This window comes from Rhinoderma darwinii, chromosome 13 (genome assembly GCF_050947455.1).
Source record: "Rhinoderma darwinii isolate aRhiDar2 chromosome 13, aRhiDar2.hap1, whole genome shotgun sequence".
In the NCBI taxonomy this organism is placed as follows: Eukaryota; Metazoa; Chordata; class Amphibia; order Anura; family Rhinodermatidae; genus Rhinoderma; species Rhinoderma darwinii.
The window spans coordinates 48,088,010-48,112,331 of NC_134699.1; the positions used below are offsets into that span (position 1 = coordinate 48,088,010).

Here is a 24,322-nt window from a genome sequence, read left to right on the forward strand (position 1 = left end):
AAAGATGAATGGAGCAAAGTACACAGATATTCTTAATAAAAACCTGATCTAGAGTGCTCTCGACCTCAGACTGGGTCGTAGGTTCACCTTCCAACAAGACAATGACCCTAAGCACGCAGCCAAGACAACACAGGAGAGGCTTAGATACAACTCTGTGAATGTTCTTGAGTGGCCCAGCCAGAGCTCTGACTTGAACCCAATCGTGGAGACCTGAACCCAATCGTGGAGACCTGAAAATGTCTGTCCATCAACGGTCCCAATCCAACCTGACAGAGCATGAGAGGATCTGCAGAGAAGAATTGTAGAAAATCCCCAAATCCAGGAGTCCAAACCTTGTGGCATCAAACCCAAGAAGACTGGAGGCTTTTATCACTGCCAGAGGTGCTTCAACTAAGTCCTGAGCAAAGGGTCTGAAGGCTTTCCGATTGTATATAACAGATGCCTGTGCATTTTATATGCACAGGCAATGAGGCGCAGGCATACATTCACGGCAATGGTGGATTTAGAAAGTTTACATAAAAAAATAATAAAAAAAGATGCCATTAAAACACAACTCAACTCATCATGCAAAAAACAAGACCACATACAACTATTGAAAAAATAAAATGCAGTGAAGGAAAAAGGCTAAAATGGTCTGTGTCCTTAAGAGGTTAAATAAATGTCTGCAGAACAAGGCTGCTAATAGTGGGAACATAATGAAGTGCGATCGTTTTGAGTCACGTACCACGTGATTCACGTGGTTGGTGGATTCTCAAAGCTGCAATTCAATTGGTCAAATCTAGACTGGGGTGAGGAGTCTAAGGGATACCTTATTTTACACCCTTAACCCATGCGAGAAGATATTGCCTTTGTTACAGGAAGATCTTCATGTCATGGTCCCCAGAAAAGTCTTAAATTGGCAGCAATAGCGCTGCTGGAGCAGTGGAGTGGTCAGGAACGGAACGGAGATTGGTCACCAGGAAAGCAGACAGGATGCAGCGAGCCAAGGTATGAGACACGAGCGTAGTTAGGAGATAGCCAGGGGTCAGGACCAGTAGTAAAGTACAAAGCGTAATATTGAAAGGGCAAGGCAAAAGAATAGTCAGGAACAAAGCCAAAGCCAGGATCAGGATAAATGCCAAAAGCAATACAAATGCACAAGAATAACTTATTAACCAGGCAATGTATGGCAAAATTATGATTTTCTCACCTTCTTAAGAACCAATTCTCCATTCATATGCATAGCCAAGTTACTGAAATGTAGCAACATCTGGTCAGCTGGCAGTTGCTGCTCGATGACATCCTCACCATAAAGGAAAATTATTGCAACACACAGAAAAAGGTGGAAATAATCTGTCTAAAGGAGAAACATTGTTAAGCACAAAATCACTTTATGTTCTAAAAATCCATAAACAACATTAATAGGTGTATGAGATTTACAATTTACAAATTGTTCTGTAAAACCTATGATTGAGGTCACGTTCACATCCCAGGCAACCCCTTAAAGTGGTTATCTGACTTGTATAGAAGTTTAAAAACAGCGGCAAATGTTATAAAACAAAAAAAGGATCAGTACTCACCTCTTCTCTCCCGTAGCTTTCCATCACTGATTCTCCGGCGGTCCTCCTGGTCTCCGTTTACATGTGGCCAGCATGTGACCACTGCAGCCTATCAGAGGCCTCAGCAGTCACATGCCGTATTCCTGGTATATTGAAACAAGCTTTGCCCCCTTGGTGAGTGCAGGGTATATTAACTTACACTATATGGACTAAAGTTTTGGGACACACATCTTAATCATTGAATTCAGTGTTCTCATTCAGTCCCTTTACCACAGGTGTATAAATCAAGCACCTAACCATGCAGTCCGCCTTTACAAGTTCTAAAGAGCTCACTGAATTAGAGTGTGGTACTCTAATAGGACGCAACGAGTCAGTTCGTGCACTTTCTTCCCTCCTAGATAGTCCACGATCTACGAGTGGTATTGTCACGTCGGGTTGCGTGGACCCACTGGGCCGTACCGCCTTGACGGTATGGCAGCTGGCCAATAGGGCGCAGGTCACAGTCTATAGTTCGTATAGTGTACCTGTGGCAGCTCGGACAGTAGCAATGACAGGCTCGGCTGGGACTTAGGCAGCAGGCTGACGTCAGGCATGGTGTAGCAGGACAGGCGTGGAATACAGCACAGCAAGACTACAGCTCAGCACGGCACTTGACCAGGTAGCACGGGATACAGGAACGGGGAACACTGGGAAACACTAGGAGACCATTTGCTTAGAAAAACTTAGAGTACGACAACAATGCTCAGGCACGGGAGGAAGGGACTGGGCCCTTCTATAGTCCAGGGTACTCATGGGCTAATTTAGACATTAAACTCCGGTGCACGCACTGGCCCTTTAAGAGCGGGCACGAGCCAAGGTAAGCGGAAGTGAGCGCTGGCGTCTCCTGAGGAGAAGACTAGGGCCAGCGCTCGCAGACCCATGACTGCGGCCGCCAGGTGAGTGAGCCCGCAGCCATGGACATGACCGTAATTATTTCATAGTGGAAGACTTAAGGAACCACAGCAACTCAGACACTAAAGCGGTAGACTACGAAAAGTTATAGAACAGGGGTGCTGAGGCACATAGTGCATAAAAGTCGCTCTGCCGACTCAAAAACGGCAGTTTTAAACCTCCTCTGGCACGAACATCCGCACAAAAAAAATGTGCGATGGAAGCTTTATGGCATGGATTTCCAAGGCCGAGCAGCTGCATGTACAGTAGAGTTAAAAAAAATAGAAGCGAGTTTAAAAAAGCAAATAAAGCGCCAAATCATTATAATAACTTTTAGTTGCCTAAATGCACTGGAAATATTCCACATTCAATTCCAAATCAAAACCATAACAAAATTTATCCAGTTTGCGTAAATCCTTTACAGAAAGTAAAGAAAAAGGAACATTAGGCTGTTTAAAAAAATAGAAGTGTCAACATTTTTCTTTAAAAACGAAAAAATTAATGTATATGTCGCGGCGCGGGGTGTGGACCCATTGGGCCGTACCACGTAGCGGGGTAGCAGCTGGCCAACAAGGTACAAACAATGCCTATAGTTCAGAATGGGTACCTGAGGCAATGTAGAAAGTAGCGGAAGAACGACTTGACTTTCACAGCAGGTGACACCGTGGATGCAGCGGAAGGCACGACTTGACTTTCTCAGTAGATACGATAGCACGGGATACAGGGTACAGGCAGCAGGAACGGTTAACACTGGGAACTGGAAAACACTGGGAGACCATTTGCAAGACAAACTTAGGTATACAACAATGCTCAGGCGAGGAACAAGTGGGCAGAGCCCTCTTTATAGTCCAGCAGCCATTTGGGCTAATTATTGGTTGGGGACAGCTGGACGCGTACTGGCCCTTTAAGGATGTGCGCGCGCCCTGCGGGAAATAGTCTGAGGACCCGGAAGGGAGTACCGGCGTCTCCCTGGAGGGAGCGGATGCCGCAAAGACAGATGTCCATGGCCGTCAGAGCTTAAGTCTGAACGATGGCCCCCGGCTATAGACGTTACAGTATAAACTGAAAAAATGTTTCAGATTTCACTTTATGGAACTAATATTTAGTGGCATAACCATTGTTCCTAAGAACTGCTTGACATTTGTGTTGCGTGGAGTCGACCAACTTCTGGCACCTGAACAGGTATCCAGTCCAGGAAGATTGGACAACATTCACAGTACTTCTGTATTTTTGGGTTTTGCCTCATAAACTGCATTTTTGATGTCACCCCACAAGTTCTCTATGGGATTGAGGTCAGGGGATTGGGCTGCCACTCCATTACCTCAATCCTGTTTGTCTGTAAGAAGATGTTGGTCACTTACTGGTGTGTTTTGGGTCATTGTCGTGTTGAAACACCAATTTCAAGAGCATTTCTTCTTTGGCATAGGGCAAAATGATCTCCTCAAGCATTTTGATATATTCAAACTGATCCATGATCACTTGTATGCGATAAATAGGCCCAACACCAGGTATGAGAAACATTCCCATATCATGATTTTTGCAGCACCATGCTTTACGGTCTTCAGTGTACTGTGGCTTCAATTCAGTGCTCAGGGGTCACCTGACATACTGTCTGCGGCCACTCCACCCATAAAGAATAATTTTGCCTTCATCAGTCCACCAAATGTTGCGCCATTTCTCTTTGGGCCAGTCAATGTGTTCCTTGGCAAATTTTAACCTATTCAGGACATGTCTTTTTTTCAACAACGGGACTTTGCGGGGAGTTCTTGCTGGTAACTTGGCTTCACGTCATCGTCTTCTGATTGTAGCAGGACTCGCTGGTAACTTCACATCTTCTTTCATCTTTCTGGAGGTGATCATTGGCTGAGCATTTGCCATTTTGGTTATTCTTCGATCCATTCGAGCAGTAGTTCCCCGCTTCCTTCCAGGTCTTTCCGGTTTTGGTTGCCACTTCAAGGCATTTGAGGTCATTTTAGCTGAGCAGCCTATAATTTGCTACACTTCTCTATATGTTTTTCTCTCGCCAATCAACTTTTTAATCAAAGTAAGTTTTTCATCAGAACAATGTCTGGACCTACACATTTTCCCCAGTATTTCAGAAGGAAATGCACTATAACCAACGTGTGCAACATTTGCCACCCTCCTACCTTAAATAAGGGCAAAAATTTACACCTGTTATTCCACAGAATGAAGGACTTCACCAATTTAACTCCTCACTGCTATTATTTTGAACAAGCCCCTTTCAAATAACGATTCAATTCCTAAGAACGAGCGGCTCGCATGTCCTAATTGTTGGCTCTGGTTTTTTTTTCTACTACACTTACAAGTAAATTATTTGCTATGTAGAAATATTACTTCTACCAAAAACATTAATTTTATCAGGTTAATGATGTTGAACTGCTATGTTTTTGAACACTACTGTAAGTCTTACATCATCAAGCACAGCGCCAAGCGTCTGATAGAGTGGTTCTGGAGCAGTGGAAACGTGTTCGATAGAGTGCCTAACCACACTTCTCTATCTGGCAGTCTGGTGGACGAGTCTGGGTTTGGCGAATGCCAGGAGAACGTTAACTGTCTGAGTGCATTGTGCCAACTGTAAAGTTTGGTGGAGGAGGGATGATGCTATGGGGTTGTTTTTCAGGGGTTTGCCCAGGCATACCAAGTCTCCTTGGACAATTGTAGCTTCCAACTTTTGTGGGAACAGTTTGGGATGGGCCCTTTTCTGTTCCAGTTTGACTGTGCCCCAGTGTACAAAGCATGTTTCATAAAGGCACGGTTGGGTGAGGTTGGTATGGAAGAACTTCATTGGCCCACATAGACCCTGACCTCAACCCTATTGTGAGGGGTTGCGAGCCAGGTCCCCTCGTCCAACATCCGTATCTGACCTCACAAACGCTCTATGGGCAAAAATTTCCACAACACACTCCAAAATCTTGTAGGAAGCCTTCCCAGAAGAATGGAAGCTGTTTTAGCGGGGGGTGGGGGTGGGGACCAACCAATGCCTATGGATTGAGAATGGGATGTCATGAGGTCCATATAGTGTATATACATTTATCCAGAGGGCACAATAACCACTATACACAAATTCACAAACTAACTATAAGATATTACCTTTATTGGTACATATTTACCAATCAATAATAATTTCCACAATATTAAGAGGAACCATTTAAAAACTGAGGGGAGGCTGCATGTTGATTTTAGGTAGCAGATATTCTAGTGGAAATTCTGTTCTAGTGTACTGTTTTTAAATGGTTCCTCATAATTAAATTTTAACTTAATCCTCGGAAGTTAATAACCATTCCTATATATTTACCAATAAAGGTTATATTTATTAATTAATTGGTGAATTTAAGCAAAGGGGATATTGAGTATACTGGGCAATTGTGTATATATAAGTTTTCCTGGCATTCCCCTTCAGCAATGGGAGCCATGATGCCTGGCAGAGACCGAAGGTACCACCGGAGAGTAACCGCTGGATCACTGTGGGAAAGACGACGATAAACTCGTTATCCACAGCACTCACTTGGTCGGAATATCTCCACTCGATTACGGCAGGATGCAAATTCCAAGTCCAGAGATCCCTTCTGGACAATCAATTGCTGCAAAAAACTTGAGGACAGCATCCGTATGGCAAAGGTGTAAAAGTGTTTTATTGCAACATCCCAATAACAAAGTGCTACGTTTCTACTCCGTAGGAGTCTTTATCAAGCATTCTTAAGTAGAAACGTATGCACTTGGTTATTGGGATGTGTTAATAAAACACGTTTACACCTTTGCCATACGGATGTTGTCCTCAAGTTTTCTGTGGGAAAGAAGACGTAAGTACTTTGTTTTAGGACATTGGCAGCAGTTTTTAAAACTATTTTAGACATCAGATAACCCCTTTAATATATCAGCAATGTTAGAAGGATGTATTCATAGTAACGGCATTTTTTTAATGTACTTATTCATCTATCTTACCACTCTGATGATCTAATCATTATTACTATTATTGTCTTCCTAAATGCATTTGTCACAGTCATGTACTTGAGTAAGAATAAAGGTCCTATTACCTGACCGGTTATGGGCCACAAAAATGAGCGCCGATCAACGACGCACCTCGTTGATCGGCACTAGCTTGTTCCTTTTATAAGGAGCAATACTTGGCTATGTACGGGAATAGTTAATATGATCGTTCGTCCCCAAACATTTCCATCATGTCGACAGCTTTTCCGGGAGATGTGCTCATGACAGCGATAATATTTATTGCTGAATAAACGAGCAGGTCAGCCAATGAACGTGCGATTGCACGTTCATAGACTGATCGTTGCTCTGTTCACACAGGGCAATGAGTAGGATTGAGCGTTGATATGAACGCTTGTTTGCCCAATCATTGGCCGTGACATTAAAGGGATTTTCCTTCTACTAGAAGTGATGGCATATTGCTAGGATCCTCAGAATGAAGGGTATCTCCCTGCACAGTGGAGCTCCCAAAACACTCTTGCTGAATAGAGCTGTGTTATACTTACCTGCACAGTGGGTGCCACTGTGCAGGGAACAAGTTCTCAGGATCGGCAATCACAATATCATGAGATATCCTAGCAATACACCATAACACTTTATGATGGTTAAAGGAATTTTCTTCCTACTCGCACCACGACGCACTGTCGGTGACAGTGTGCCCTAGGAACCGGGAGGTCAGCTGTCCCAGACAGCTGACAGTCACCGGCAATGGACCCGTAAAAGAGGTCCAATGCCGGCGGTCGGTGTAATCGGTGGATCTGTATCGTTCCTGTAAAAAAACATTCCCAGGACTTGTAATTAAGTCTGGGAACGGTTACTATAGAACCCCCCCCCCCCACCCTGTCCCTTGTGACCGGCAAAGGGCCAATAGCAGCGGTCCATTGCCAGCCATTGCTGTGATTGGTGGGTCTGTTCAGGCCCACCAATCTCAGTACATTTTTAGACAGGGGCGGGTAAAAAATACTCCCCCCCCCCCTGACAGCTAACACTCCCCACTAACCCGCAATTAACCCGTAAAAGTGGTCCAATGCTGGGGATTGGTGGGTCTATTCAGACCCACCAATCACAGTGCATTTTTCACCCAGCGCGGGTGAAAAATGACTGACACAGGCTCTGATCTCTTTGTTGGTGAAGAGAAGTTGGAGAGATCAGAGCCTGTGTTGTGTTGTGTGCCCCACACAAAGTGAAAATCAGAATTCACCCCTAATTTCCTGGTCCCCTGTTCCTAGTGTGTGACCCCCACACACCTCCAAGTGTATAAGGGAGATTTTCTTTTTTTCCATGAATCACGAAAAATAAATTTAGTTCGGTAGTTGTCTAGGTCATCTACGTCAATTTGTCGCGTCAGTTGATCAGCGTCAACCCGTTGTCAGTGCCAATCTGTAGCGTCAGTCTCGTCACTTGTCAGTTAGTGTTAATCCGTCACTGTCAGTCGTGTCACTTGTCAGTTAAGGTCTATTCACATCACAGTTAGCTTTCCGTCGGGTGAACCCCGCAACGGAAAGTGAAAGGACAGCTTCCGTTTCAGTCACCATTGATCTCAATGGTGACGGAAACATCGCTAATGGTTTCCGTTCGTCACCATTCCAGCAGGTTTCCGGTTTTCCGACGGAATCAATAGCGGAGTCTACTCCGCTATTGATTCCGGCTGAAAATATATGTATGTATATATATATATATATATATATTATCCGATACGGACTCAGCGAGCGGTGAAGAACCAGAGTTCTCTCTCTCGTCCTCCTCTAGTGACAGTGAGGAACCTCCTCGTAGTCGCAGGAGAGATAGTGCCCAGGTTCTGCCTAACCCTGAAACTGCCGTTCTGCCTGACCCTGGTACTGCCAGCAGTGATTGGTCATCCCCAACCAATTACAACCCCCAAATACCAGAATTTACTGCTGCGGCAGGAATTCATGTGCAGACGGAAGGGCTGCCTGTAATTGGATTTTTCAAATTGTTATTTACCGACAATTTGATAGACCTTATGGTGGACCAAACAAATATTTACGGCCACCAATTTATAGCCGACTAATTGTGCAGAAATGCAAAAAATCGGGGGTTAGTCCTCAAAATGGGTCACACTAACAAGCCCAAAGTGAGATCCTATTGGTCCACGGACATTTTATATCAATGTCAGTTGTACCGAAATACTATGACCGGACCCCAATGGGATCGAGGTCTTTAAGCTGTGTGAGTCTGAGACCGGATACAGATACGCTTTCCAGATCTATGAGGGGAAGGACAGGACAATACAGCCCCCAAATTGTCCCCCCGTCCTGTCCACAACAGGGAAGATAGTGTGGGACCTCCTGAACCCACTGTTAGATCAGGGGTACAACTTGTACTTGGACAACTGGTACACAAGTGTACCCCTGTTCAAATGTCTAAAAGACAAAATAAACTGTGGCTTGTGGGACGGTCCGAAAAAAAACAGCGGCACCTTCCCAAGACCCTCATCGGCCAATCCCTGCAAATTGGAGAGAGCAGGGCATTGCTGCAGGATGGGGGCCGGTGTCTGAAATACCTGGATAAAAAAAAAGATGTACGCATGCTGACATCTATGCATGACGCAAGCTGCAGCCCTGTCCCCACACGTGGATTTACAATGTCCACGATGAAGCCTATATGCATTCAGGCATATAATAAATTCATGGGGGGGGGGGTTGACTAGGAATGATCAGGTTTTAAAACCCTACAGTGCCATGCGAAAAAGTCAAATATGGTACAGGAAATTGGCAGTGCACCTTGTACAGATGGCACTGTACAATTCATTTTAAATTTTCCGTAAATCTGGCCACCCGGGTACCTACTTGGAGTACCAAGAAGAAAAATATAAAATTTCTTCTGCTTGGAGACGAGGTGGGGGAAACGTCTGCTGCTTCAAGTAGTACTTGCCGTATCGTTCCTGGGCAACTCTTTCAAGGTGAAGTGCCTGCAACAACTAAAAAACTCAGGGCACAAAAAAAGGTGCCGTGTCTGTGCAAAAAGGGGTATCCGTAAGGATACCCTATATTAGTGCGACACACATTCATCAAAACCCGGACTCTGTATGAAGGACTGCTTCTGCATCTTCCACACCTCCCTGGATTAAAAAATGTTATACTTTTAAAACACCCACCCATTTATCATTACGGTCTTTTACAGATTTTTTTAATTTAACACACTAAAAAAAGTATAACAAAACTAAAAACCCTCATTATACCCCTAGATGAATACCTATCACTTGAACAAATGTGTATGATCTGCATAATTTTTTTAGGCCTATGCTTGTGGCTAAAAATCATCCAAGTAAAAATAAAGCCTCAAAATCCTTGTGGTGCTTCTTCACTTCCAGGGACTGCTATGTGTCCAGACAACATATTTAGACCACTTTGGGGGTATTTCTGTACTCCGAAGAAATACCCCAATAAATATTGAGATGCCTTCCTGCACTTACATGCGGTGTCTGAAAAATCTGTCGTCAAAAAAACGACGCATTTGTGAAAAATGTAACATTTTATTTTTCATGCCAGATTTCCACTAAATTCAGCAAAAAAACAAAACTATCTGGTCATAAAAGTGAATACACCCCTAAATAAATTATTTGTGGGGTGTAGTTTCCAAAATGGGGTCACTTCTTGGGGGTCTCCACTGTACTGGTACCCCAGGAGCTTTGCAAACGCGACATGGAACCTGAAAACCATTCCAGCAAAATCTGTGTTCCAAATGGTGCTCCTTCCCTTCTGAGTCCTGTCTTGGGTCCAAACAGCAGTTTATTACCACATATGGGGTATTGCCGTAATGGGGAGAAATTGCTTTAAAAATGTTGGGGTGCTTTTTCTCCTTTGTTCCTTGTAAAAATGAAAAATTTCTATGTTTTTTCAGAAAAAAAAGTCTATTTCTACTAAATTCTGCAAAAAACCTGTGGGGTCAAAATGCTAACTACACCACTAGAAAAATTCCTTGAGGGGGTGTAGTTTCCAAAATGGGGTCACTTTTGGGGGATTTCCACTTTTTGGTCCCTTCAGGGCGTTGAAAACACGACATGGCGCCGAAAACCATTCATGCAAAATCTGCGCTCCAAAATCCAAATGGTGCTCCTGCACTTCTGAGCCCTGTCGTGGGTCTAAACAGCAGTTTATTACCACGTATGGGGTATTGCCATAATCGGGAGAAATTGCTTTACAAATTCTTTGTTTTTTCAGAGACAAAGTAGATTTTCATCTTCACAGACTAATTCAAATTAATTTAGCGAAAAATAAAAGGGGTCAAAATGCTAACTATACCCATGGATAAATTCCTTGAGGGGTGTAGTTTCCAAAATGGGATCACTTTTGGGAGGTTTCCAGTGTTTTGGCACCACAAGACCTCTTCAATCATGACATGGTGCCTAAAATATATTCTAAAAAAAAAAAGGAGGCCCCAAAATCCACTAGGTGTGGATTTGATTCTGAGGCCGGTGTTTCAGTCCATTAGAACACTAGAGCCACATGTGGGATATTTCTAAAATCTGCAGAATCTGGGCAATAAACATTGAGTTGTGTTTGTCTGTCTGGTAAAACATTCTGTGAATGAAATTTGGCAAAAAAAAAAAGAAATTCTAAAAGGTCACCTCTACATTGCTGTAATTCCTGTGAAACGCCTAGATGGTTAGGTGACTTTGAGAAGGTGCAGTTTTTAAAATGGGGTGATTTATGGGGACTTTCTAAAATATAAGGCCTTCAAAGTTACTTCACAAATGAACTGGTCCCTGAAAAAATAGCCTTTTGAAATTTTCTTAAAAATGTGAGACACTGCTGCTAAAGCTCTAAACGTTGTAACGTCCTAGAAAAATAAAAGGATGTTCAAAAAACTATGCAAACGTATAGTAGACATATGGTAAATATGGTAAATGTTAACTAGTAACTATTTTGTGTGGTATTACTATTTATCTTATCTTACAAGCCTTACATGTCTTACATTCAAATTTCGAAAAATTCTATTTTTGGCAAATTTTCTTGAAATGTTGGTGTTTTTCACACAAAAAATATTACATTTGTCTACCAAATTTTTTCACTAACAAAGTACAATATGTCACGAGAAAACACTCTCAGAATCGCTTGGATAGGTATAAGCATTCCAAAGTTATTACCACATAAAGTAACAAGTCAAATTTGAAAAAAATCGGCTTCGTTTTTAAGCCAAAACAGGCTGGGTCCTGAAGGGGTTTTAGTATGTAACATTAACAGGGGCGAATTGTTATGCATTTAATTATTTTATGTTTAATTGTACTGAATATAGAGAATTTTGTAGATTAGCACAAAAAGACAAAAGCCTAATTACGGTGATTTAATGTTGTTGGATGTTTTCTTTTTATAGGCACTATAGTTCTGAATTGTACCTGGTAATGAGCCCAGCATGCTTCCCACATCCTTAGGGCTTCAGTGTCCGAAAACTCTCTTTTGAAACAAAGCAGGATCCACCGGTGGCAAAACAGAATTTGAAGGCCGTCTTCTCCCAGAGAGAGCAAGTGTTTGTAGAATCGCAAATGAATGAGACGAAGTAACTCACGGAGATACATCTGAAATAGATACATGGTTACATATCTTTCCTAGTTTAAGATAAATCTCACAAAAAAAAGTTAAAATAGTCTTGATTAAAATATCCCTCAAATTTTGTCTAAATTCTCATGCAGCTACAGCACATAAGTAGGAGGTTATTTTATTTTTGCACATTTTTCACACTTGAATGCTTCCGATCAAACTATTTTTAATATTAAACAAAGATAACCCAAGTAAACACAAAATACTGTTTTTAAATAATGATTTAATTTATTGAAGGAAAATTGCTGTTCAGTCCTACACAGCCCCATGTTAGCTACTAAATCAACCAGTAAACCAAATTCAATTGACAATTAGGTTCAATTTCATCTGTAAAATAAGTGTCAGACCGGACATTCAGCCGAACAGAAACAAAGCGGCTGAGCTTCAGCTGCTTCGTTCTAGCGATTTGTGGGGGTCTCGGTGCTCGGACCCCCACCAATCAAAACTTCTGACATGTCAGAAGTTTGTCGAACATTTAGCTACACTTTAAATAATTATAGAAGCGATCAGATCACAATGTGAAGTTCCCGAAGTTAAACACTTTAATAAAGTTTATTTGGAAGAAACTTTTTTTTTCCATAAAAGGTGGTTTTAGTGTTAATTTTTTATTTCTTTAATAATCCACATATATGATATCGCCAGATCGTAATGACTCGCGCTCGGACCCCCACCAATCCAAACTTCTGACATGTCACTATGACATGTCAGAAGTTTGTCGAACGTTTAGCTACACTTTAAAGTATTTTTGCCTTTCAGTGTAAAACATAATAAGCATATAGCCATGGCAGGCCTAGGAGCCCATGTTAGGTCCCCAGTTGACATGGCAACGCATTGGCGCCCTGCGATTGTGTTGACACCAATGGGGTGACAGAGAGAGCCCCTCCCTGTGTAGCTACTTCGATGCCACAGCCGCGATTGAGCAAAGCATCTAAGAGGTTAAATATTTGGGTTCATTGTTCTCTCCAATTCTGGCCATTGCAGCAGGATGTTGTTGGCTGTATATTACAGTTGCCACCCGCTGTGGATGGAGCGGGCACAGATCATGTGCCAACCACTGGGTGTACCATTACATTGTGGTCTTAAAGATGCTCTGTCACCAGAATATAAAATCCCTATCTCCTATTGAATGTGGTCGGCACTGCAATGTAGATAACAGCAAAGTGTTTTGTTTTTTTTAAAAACGATAATTTTTGCCCAAGTTATGAGCAATTTTAGATTTATGCAAATGAGCTTTTCAATGGACAACTGGGCGAGTTTTCTCGTTTTACCAACTGGGCGTGTATTGTGTTTTTACTAACTGGGCGTGTTTACTCGTTTTACCAACTGGGCGTTGTGAATAGAAGTGTATGACAATGACAAATCAGCGTCATACACTTCTCAATGTTACCACCCAGCTTCTTTCACTGCAGACACACAGCGTGACGTTACCCACAGGTCCTTCAACCTTGGCGTCGGACGAGAGAAGATACATCGGCTCCAGGCGTCCGTGAGGGTATAGTTGAATCTGCAGCAGCATCACCGTGTGCAGGTAAGCATAGTAAACTCCCTAGAGATGAGCATATTACCCTCTCGGACGCCTGGAGCCGATGCATCTTCTCTCGTCCGACGCCAAGGTTTAAGGACCTGTGGGTAACGTCACGCTGTGTGTCTGCAGTGAAAGAAGCTGGGTGGGAACGTTGAGAAGTGTATGACGCTGATTTGTCAGCGTCATACACTTCTATTCACAACGAACAGTTGGTAAAACGAGTAAACACGCCCAGTTGGTAAAAACACAATACACGCCCAGTTGGTAATACGAGAAAGCACGCCCAGTTGTCCATTGAAAAGCTCATTTGCATAAATCTAAAATTGCTCATAACTTGGGCAAAAATGATCGTTTTTAAAAAAAACAAAAAACTTTGCTGTTATCTACATTGCAGCGCCGATCACATTCAATAGGAGATAGGGATTTTATAATCTGTTGACAGAGCCTCTTTAAGATCGCAATTAAGACATAATGATATGACCATTTGTACAAACGGGTTAAAATTTTGCAATAAAAAGCAATTAATACAAGGACAAGTGCTCTACATGATGTAGTTTAATAAACCAGGTATCCATGCAAAAAATATTAGTGGTAACACTTACTAACTGCTTTTCCATGTCCTCGTCACAGGGTGAGCTGATGAAAATAGTGTTCTGCATAAGGCCAACAAAGCACCAGAATGTGTCAGACTCATCAAGCACTTCTGTCAGCAACGGAGCAACAAGGTCTGACATTCCCTGAGAGTAGCCCACTCCAGGGCAGTATACAGCATAATTCAAAAGGATCCTCCTAGGGATCAACAATCATTGTAACCATTAGAATGTAAAGACACAAGGAGACATATATAAATAGCAAAACAGGTCGGAATTTATTCACAGTTCAGCAGATTTACTATTTAATTATGCATAATGCAAACAATTATTAGACAATTATTGTTTCTTAGGACTTTTTAACAGCTGAACAATTATATCTGTGCGTATACAACTTTATATTGAATAAAACATAAATGTTTAACAATTCATTAATATAGCATCATGTGGTGCCTTACATAACAGAAATTTGGGACATTGCAAGGGTCAGTTCACACGTTGCATAAATACTTCGGTTTTACCGCAACGGAATTCGTTGCAGAAAACCTGCAGCAAATACAGTAGCAGAAAAGTGGATGATAATCTCATCCACGTGCTGCGTAAATACTGAGAGGAAAAATCACTCAGAAATTAACCTGCAGTGACCATCACTACAGATGGTTGGGTACTGGATTGTACCCGGCTCTTCCTGGTACCCCTGGTGGTGGTGGGTACTGGAGTAATAATGGGTGGATTAGTGCTAGCCTTTTTACTGGCTAACACGAAGCCCCGCCTTAGTAATGGACATAGTCAAACAGACAACTGCCATTACTAAGGCGGTAATAAAGTATTAAAAAAAAGAGGAATAAGAAAATATTTTTTTATTGAAATAAAACCTCCCCCACAAGACCCTCGTTAACCACTACATTTTTAAAAAAACTTAGATTATCGCAGCAGTCCACCAAATCAACAACATAGTCCAATGACTCTACGACGTAGTCCAATAGGTCCATGATGCGCCAAAATGATTAATAACTATTAATATTTTTGGCGGATCTCTAGGTCCCGTGAGTGCTGGCAACGTAAGCTGGGCACTTGTGGTTGAGGTGGGAGGCAAAGAGGTTCACGTCCGGAGGGCCCCAGCGAAGGAAGAGATGGCGAAACATGGCCTTAGATTTGTGTATCTAGACTTGAACTGGTAGACCAGACTGGCATCCGTCGTGACCACCTGCCAATGGAGGATGGCAAAGGACTTACCCAAGCATACGATTGGGGAGGACAGCCACCATAACAGTTCTCGACGAACCAGCGGGGGGAGCCGGATCGGAAGCAATAGAGCAAGAATCGCCACCTGTAGAGCGTGAGTGTGAAACTGAGCGAAAGGAATTGCCTCGAATGAGGAAACCATCGTCCCAAGAACCCTTATGCATAAACAAATGCGACAGTGAGAATTCCTGCGCAGCACTGATACTCCCTTCTGGAGAGAGCTGATCTCTGGTCCGGAAGAACAATCTTGCCCACCTGGGTATCGAGAATCATGCCCAGTAACTCCATCCTTTGAGAGGGGATGAGGGGACTTGTCCTTATTGACTATCCACCCAAAACTGCGAAGGAAGTCCAGGGAGATTTGAAGACTGGCAAAATTGTAGGGGGCCTTCACCAAGAGGTCATCCAAGTAGGGGATTATTGAGACACCCCTGGATCAAAACAGGACCATGAGAACCCCCATGACTTTGGTGAAGACCCTGGGTGCAGTGGCCAAGCCAAAGGGAATTGCCACGGATTGAAAATGATCGGAACACACCGCAAAGTGAAGAAAACACTGCTGAGACCGACAAATGGGTATGTGAAGGTAAGCATCTTGTGTGTCAATTGAAGGCAGGAACTCGTGCATTTTCAAGGATGCACAGAGATTCAATACAAAACCTGCGGACCTTGACATGCAGATTGAGATTCAGGATAGGATGAAGGGAACCATCCTTTTTTGGGAGGGTGAAAAGGAAGGAGCCCTGAAATAACAAAATATTGCGGAAAGGCTAGCCTACTTGACCCTAGTTGCTGTGTCCACAAGCCCACGAAGCAAAGGAGACGCAACCTAGGTCTGGCCGAAATGGGGTGTCTAACTTTATGAAGCCTGCTGTGGACAGTGCACCCCCGGAACAACGGAGGCCCGGGGATGCCGGAAAACAGAAGGGGCATCCGGTAAATGGACAGGGGGAGCTCCGGAAGCTATATCCTTGCAGGAGAGGTAAAGGGGGACCCAGACAACAGCCCAGCACAGCAACATAGAAACAAACACCCCCAGCAGCGGCAAAAAACACAGCATCCCAGGGGAAAACCTCAAACGGGGAGGCCAGGGGGTGCCACATGGAGAGACGCCCCGGGAGGAATGTAGAACTCACCTAGTCTGGTGCCTCCGGGTGCATGCCTGGTCACCCCTTCAGTGGTCTCACACTAAATAGTGGGTTCACAGGCATCCGCTACGGCCACTGGGCAATGGCTGACCTGAAAGGTGGGGAAAAAAAGATTCCACCCAGCGCCCACAAGGGGTTACGACTAACGACGAACCCTTTGCAACCTGTAACGAAACAATAACTAAAACAATAAAAAAAAGCAGAAGACCTGTATGCAGGTCGTGTCTGCCTCCTACGTACACTAGGCTAAACTGAGTAGCTTGGTGTAACAGAAGGAGGTATAGCCCACTGGGCGAAGCCAACACTTTTTTAGTTTTTCCTAGTGTCAGCCTCCTAGTGGCAGGGACTTATACCATGGTGCTGTGTCCCCAATGAATGATTTAACGAGAAATAAAGTTATGGCTCTCATATTATGGCTATACAAAAGGTGCAGAATGTGTTCACAAAAGGGAAATAAGCATGGACACCATTTATCACTGCCATACTTGCCTGTGCATAAAAGGATTGCTTCAAAGCGTTATTTATTTACTGCATTATTATAAAACCTTATTATGCCCTGATGTACTCCGCCCAGCTTACATATGCCCCCACATTATAAACTGAAATACTAGTAATACACCAAAACAAAACTATTACCAAGCAAAATCCGCAATACAAAAGCCAAATAGTGCTCCATCCCTTCTGAACACAACAGTATGCTCAAACAGCAGTTTACATCCATCCACCTATATGCCATACCCGGGAGAACTTGCTTAACAGTTATGAGGTATTTGTATCCAGTGGCAAAAGCTGAGCACAACATATTATGCACTAAAATGGCATATCAGTGGAAAATTGCAATTATCACTCTGCATTATCTGCTGCACAATAATTTCTGGTAAAAAAAACAAAACAAAGACCTGTGGGGTCAAATGCTTACTACACCCCTTAAATGCCCTGAGGGGTGTAGTTTCCAAAATAGGGTCACTTCTTGGGGGTTTCTTTTAATAATTCACATCAGAGCCTCTGCAATTGTGAACAAATGCTGTGTACATCGCCAAATTATGCCTCAAAAACCCATGGTGCTCTTTGATTGCAAGGCAAAGAGCGGCGGGATCCCACCTCAGCCGTATTTATGGATTTATGAGCCACAACATGGACACACGTCACTTCCCCCATCAGACTGACTCCAGATCCCTTAACACCTATGTCATCAACCCTATAACCTCAGTTTTATTGCCCCAGCTTATCTTCACCAGTTCAGGACCGCGCTATTTTGATCCTTCAGGACCAGACACCATTTAGCCATTTTTAGCACGCGTTAGTTAAATGGCTATAACTTTTTTATTTGTTGGGCTAGCGACGTGATTTTTGCGATGTTTTTTCCGTAGACAATGTAGGTTTCTTTTTTTTATCATTTTTATACACATCCTTTTTGCTATTTTAGAATTTTTGTTCTTAAAGTTTGAAAATAATAGTATAAAAATAAGCTTTATTACTTTTCAGCTATTTTTTTGGGTAATAACATAGTTTTACTCTAAAATAGACCTTTTATTTGTGATCGTCATTGTCTACCGTAAATTTTAATATATTACATGTCTATATTAGGGTAATTGGGTCCGGGCTAGCATTACGACAATAATTGGCGGGGGGGGGGGGGGGGGTGGAACGTTGGGGTGGGTATTTTATGTGTATTTATTATACATTTTTTTGCACTTTACTTTACTTTGGAGAACTGTATATATTTTTTTTCTTTCTTTTACACCATCTTTTTCCACTGTAACTGGGGCTGCACAGCAGCCACAGTTACAGGGGAAATCAGCCCTCTCTTAGTGTCTATTGTCACTAATAGGGCTGTGCTGGGTCTAGTAAGACCCAGCAGCAGTTTGCCACTAACGGCACCCGGCGATCAGGTGACCAGTCACATGAACACCGGGATCAATAGAGACAATGGCGCGGCCGCTGCCTCTATTCCTATACACAGCGTTCATTGAGCGCGGTGTACAAGTGATCAGAGAAGACAGAAGAAGCAAAAGCTGCTTCTATCCTCTCCTCAGGGTCCCCGGCAGTCACTGACAGCCGGAGACCCGACATTCAGCTGGGCAGCAAGTTAAAACCTGCGCCGTAAAAAGTCTATGGCTCGGGTTTTAAGGACCCTGACCGCTGGCCGTAAAAACACAGCCAGCGGTCGGGAACCAGTTAATGATGTATCACCTCATGTACTAATTGTCCTTGTGTAACATCTTAGGCTTTATTCACATCACCGTTCCTTTTCGCTGAAGGGTTGCGTCTGAGGTTTCCATCGGGTTAACCCCTCAACGGAAAGGCAAACGGAAAACTTAGCTTTGTAAAATGTGTCAATTTTACCACCACTTTGCCTTAAATCCTGTAAAACGCCTAAAGGGTTCAGAAACTTTCTACATGCCATTTTGAATTCTTTAGAAGGTTTTTTTTAAAATGGGGTAATATTTAGGTCGTTTCTAGTATAAAGGCTCCTCAAAGCCACTACAGACACATGGTAAACTTTAATTAGTAACCATTTTGTGTGGCATTACTATTTTTAAAGCAGATACTTTCAAATTTAGAAAAATGCTAGTTTTTCAACATTTTATCAAAATGTTGGTGTTTTTCACAAATAAACAGTGAATGTATTGACCAAATTTTACCACTAACATAAAGTGCAATGTGTCACGAGAAAACAATTTTAGAATCGCATTGATAAGTAAAAGCACTACAAAGTTCTAACCAAAAAAAGTAAGATGTCAGATTTGAAAAACGAGGCTTTGTTCAAGGGTCTCCAAGGTGTTAAAGTCACAGTCAACTCGATGTGTGCAAACTTCTGAGCCACTGGAAATGTGATGCAAGAAAGAAAAGCAGAAATAAATCATTGTTTCCAGTATTATTTTGACATTTCACATTCTTGAAATATAGCAGTGATCTTAACTGACCTAAGAAAGGGAATGTGTACTAGGATTAAATGTCAGAAAATGTGAAAAACTGGGTTTTAATGAATGTGGCTAAGGTGTATGTAAACTGCAGGTGGGCCTCTTGCAGAGGGAGCAAAAGATAAGACACGCGCACGTTTAATAATCAAAGTGGTTAAATAAATAAATAAAATATTATTTTTGCACAAATGGGTTATCACCTCATGGACTCCACATTGGGATTATCCTCTCCTCGAAAAAACTGATTACTACGATCCGTTCTCACAACATCCTTGTCCACAGTAAACTGAACATTCCTCCAGAAATCTTTCTGAGCATCAGGGCTCATGAAGAGTCTGAAGATTGAGAAAAATGTTAATGTAGTAAAAAATATTGGCAGTACCAATACAAATGTACTATTTTAATTAATAAGTGCAAGGGGATCTGAACCAGTGGAGAGACATGGCATACCAACTTTCCAAGGTATCAATTCACATCTTTAATTGAAGCAGGATATAAAGTTATGCTTAGATGGTACATGGTTCCTTCCAGATTGTCTAAGATCTACTCCGGGTTCTTTTAGACAGTGCGGAGGCATAGATACCCTTCTTCATGCTTGGTAGGATTGCCCTGTAGGGGTTAAATTCCGGGGGCGGAGGTATTTGATTTCATCAGATCCTTGACTGACATTTCTCCACCATTAGATTTATCTACTGCCTTACTAAATGGGCCGTTGACCTCACCATCTAAACACCTCACAAGACTTCTCCAGTGTATCCTGTTAGCAGCCAAACTAGCTATTGCTAAGTCCTGGCGTTCGGTCACAATCCCTATAGATCTGGTTAAAAATAAACTATCATGGATAATGGTTTATGACCAACTTACCAGTAAAACTTACGGATACACAGGATAGATTCGATAAGACTTGGGGACCATGGAAAAGATACCTATCCATATAATTAGAATGTCCTACATACTCATGATGTCCGTACTTTGCTGCTCTCTACCCCTTTCCCCCGTCCCCCTTTTTTTTTTTGCCTTCCCTTCACTTCCCTAACCTGTATCTTCCCTCTTGTTTCGTGATATGTTATATCCATAATTTTGGACAAGTTTACTATTTATATTTTGATGTCTCGACTATGTGATAATTCGTACTCTGCATTCTACATGCCTAAAATGTGGACTCAACAATGGAGACATCACTGCAATTTTATTGCATGCTACTATTGTTGGTCGTTAATGTGACTACATTTCTTTACTATATTTCCTTTGTTGAAAATCAATTTAAAAAAACAGCGAATACTAAATAAGTGCAAGGAAATCTGCATTTATCACATGTAAAGTCTAGAAACAACATAATTCCCATTTATACCTTTTATTCTGTATCTGACCATACTCCTCTCTTCTCTGAACACGCAGAGCTTCGCGTTCTTCCGAAGAAGATTCCCAGCTGTAATATCCAAAAAGAAATGGCCACACTTCCCCTCTGAGTGATGGTTCAATACCACCAAAAAAAATTGCCTGGAACAGAATAAAAAGCGAAGAATAAATATGTCACCTTGACAGTATAAACAGTATAAACATTCAACCTTGACAGTTTAAGTCAGGTGGCACATCTTACTAGTTATATATATATATATACACACACACAGACACACACACACACACACACACACATATATACACACATATACATATATATATAATAATTTTTTAAAGGCAACTTTTATTAAGACCATACGATATAGAAGTACAAATAATATAAAGTACAATTAGTATGTACATTGGTTCCTGAACGTGCACCTAATTACAGAGGATTGTAATAATAAAAAAAAAACGTTATTAAATTTATCAGGGCAATCACGTGCATCATAGGTTAAATTAACCCCTATCCCGTTGCAACCAAGTTCGACCTTCCTGACAGAGCCTCATTTTTCAAATCTGACATGTCTCATTTTTTGTGGTTGTAGCTTTAGAATGCTTTCACCTATCCAAGCTATTCTAAGACTATTTTCTTGTGACACATTGTACTTTATGTCAGTAGTAAAATTTGGTCGATACATTTATTTGTGAAAAACACCAGCATTTTATGTAACTTAGCAAAAATGTGCATTTTTCTAAATTTGAATGTATCTGTTTGTAAGACAGATTATTATACCACACAAAATAGTAACTAAATTAACATTTCCCACATATTGGCATCCTTTTTTGAACATCCTTTTATTTTTGTAGGACATTACACGGCTAATAAGTTTAGCAGAAATTTCTCACATTTTCAATAAAATTTCAAACGACTATTTTTTTTTAGAAACCAGTTCAGTTTTGAAGTTGCTTTGAGGGCCTATGAATTAGAAAACCTCATAAAATCACCCAATTTTAAAAAAGAAACCCCTCTTAGTATTTAAAACAGCATTTAAAAAAGTTTATTAACCTAAACAGGAATTTGATGTTTTTTCCATTTTAACCCATTTTTTCTGTAACAGCAAGCGTTAACAGAGAAATACAACTCAATATTTATTGCCTAGATTCTGCAATTTTTAGAACTATCCCACATGTGGCCCTAGTATGCTAATAATATTAAACACAGGCCTTAGAAGCAAAGGAGCACCTAATGGACTTTGGGACCCTCTTTTTATCACATTATATTTTAGGTACCATGTCAGGTTTGAAAACACCCCAAAAAAAGATCCCATTTTGGAAACTACACCCCTTGAACAGATGTTTCATAGATTTTATAAGAATTGTAACATAGAAAATTAAAAATAAGATGTTGTTTTAGCTAAAACATTTCCACAAGGAATAAAGGAGAATGAGCCCCCCAACATTTGTAAAGCAATTTCTTCAGAGTACGGAAATACCACATATGTGGTCATAAACTGCTGTTTGGGCACACAGTAGGGCTCAGAATGGAAGGAGCCATTTGGCTTTTGGAGCGCAGATTTTGCTGGATTGGTTTCTAGGCACCATGTTGCATTTACGAAGCACCTAATGTAGCAGTACAGTATAAACCCCCAGTAGAATCAGGCAGTGCAAATTATTATTATTATTTTTTTAATAAGATAGATTTAGCTCAAAAACGAGAAAGAGTCTCACTGTTCTTTCGGTTTCCATGAGTCCACCATGACGGCACCACGTGGAGGTTGTTTCCTTTGACCTCTGTAGGGACAGGAAGCAGGACAGGAAGAGACTTTCATAAGACCCTTCCTACCACCTCCCCCTAGTGTTTTCACCAGTAAACTACAACATGATTTGCTGCAGTAAGATATATATATATATATATATATATATATATATATATATATACACACACACACACACACACACACACACACACACACTACCGTTCAAAAGTTTGGGGTCACCCAGACAATTTTGTGTTTTCCATGAAAACTCACACTTATATTTATCAAATGCGTTGCAAAATGACTAGAAAATATAGTCAAGACATTGACAAGGTTAGAAATAATGATTTTTATTTGAAATAATAATTTTCTCCTTCAAACTTTGCTTTCGTCAAAGAATGCTCCATTTGCAGCAATTACAGCATTGCAGACCTTTGGCATTCTAGCTGTTAATTTGCTGAGGTAAAATCGGGAGAAATTTCACCCCATGCTTCCAGAAGGCCCTCCCACAAGTTGGATTGGCTTGATGGGCACTTCTTCTTGCGTACCATACGGTCAAGCTGCTCCCACAACAGCTCTATGGGGTTGAGATCTGGTGACTGCGCTGGCCACTCCATTACACATAGAATACCAGCTGCCTGCTTCTTCCCTAAATAGTTCTTGCATCATTTGGAGGTGTGCTTTGGGTCATTGTCCTGTTGTAGGATGAAATTGGCTCCAATCAAGCGCTGTCCACAGGGTATGGCATGGCGTTGCAAAATGGAGTGATAGCCTTCCTTATTCAAAATCCCTTTTACCTTGTACAAATCTCCCACTTTACCAACACCAAAGCAAAACCCAAACCATCACATTACCTCCACCATGCTTGACAGATGGCGTCAGGCACTCTTCCAGCATCTTTTCAGTTGTTCTGCATCTCACAAATGTTCTTCTGTGTGATCCAAACACCTCAAACTTCGATTCGTCTGACCATAACACTTTTTTCCAATCTTCCTCTGTCCAATGTCTGTGTGCTTTTGCCCATATTAATCTTTTCCTTTTATTAGCCAGTCTCAGATATGGCTTTTTCTTTGCCACTCTGCCCCGAAGGCCAGCATCCCGGAGTCGCCTCTTCACTGCAGACGTTGACACTGGCGTTTTGCGGGTACTATTTAATGAAGCTGCCAGTTGAGGACCTGTGAGGCATCTATTTCTCAAACTAGAGACTCTAATGTACTTGTCTTGTTGCTCAGTTGTGCAGCGGGGTCTCCCACTTCTCTTTCTACTCTGATTAGAGCCTGTTTGTGCTGTCCTCTGAAGGGAGTAGTACACACCGTTGTAGGAAATCTTCAGTTTCTTGGCAATTTCTCGCATGGAATAGCCTTAATTTCTAAGAACAAGAATAGACTGTCCAGTTTCACATGAAAGTTCTCTTTTTCTAGCCATTTGGAGAGTTTAATCGAACCCACAAATGTAATGCTCCAGATTCTCAACTAGCTCAAAGGAAGGTCAGTTTTATAGCTCCTCTAAACAGCAAAACTGTTTACAGCGGTGCTAACATAATTGCACAAGGGTTTTCAAGTGTTTTCTAATCATCCATTAGCCTTCTAACACAGTTAGCAAACACAATGTACCATTAGAACACTGGAGTGATGGTTGCTGGAAATGGGCCTCTATACACCTATGTAGATATTGCATTAAAAACCAGACGTTTGCAGCTAGAATAGTCATTTACCACATTAACAATGTATAGAGTGTATTTCTGATTAATTTAAT

At 41.7% G+C, this 24,322-nt stretch overlaps 1 protein-coding gene across 2 annotated transcripts in view; it reads right to left on the reverse strand.

Annotated features, from left to right (window-relative positions):
- Nucleotides 1–24,322, reverse strand: part of TBC1D16 (TBC1 domain family member 16) — a 75,986-nt gene that overhangs the window by 5,763 nt on the left and 45,901 nt on the right. For both annotated transcript variants that reach the window (XM_075846317.1, XM_075846316.1), the window contains exons 8-12: nt 20,818–20,966; nt 19,667–19,801; nt 14,162–14,348; nt 11,833–12,012; nt 1,190–1,336 (exon numbers count right to left, since the gene is read on the reverse strand). In XM_075846317.1, coding sequence (XP_075702432.1) covers nt 1,190–1,336; nt 11,833–12,012; nt 14,162–14,348; nt 19,667–19,801; nt 20,818–20,966 — 798 coding nt within the window. The remainder of the gene's footprint in view (nt 1–1,189; nt 1,337–11,832; nt 12,013–14,161; nt 14,349–19,666; nt 19,802–20,817; nt 20,967–24,322) is intronic.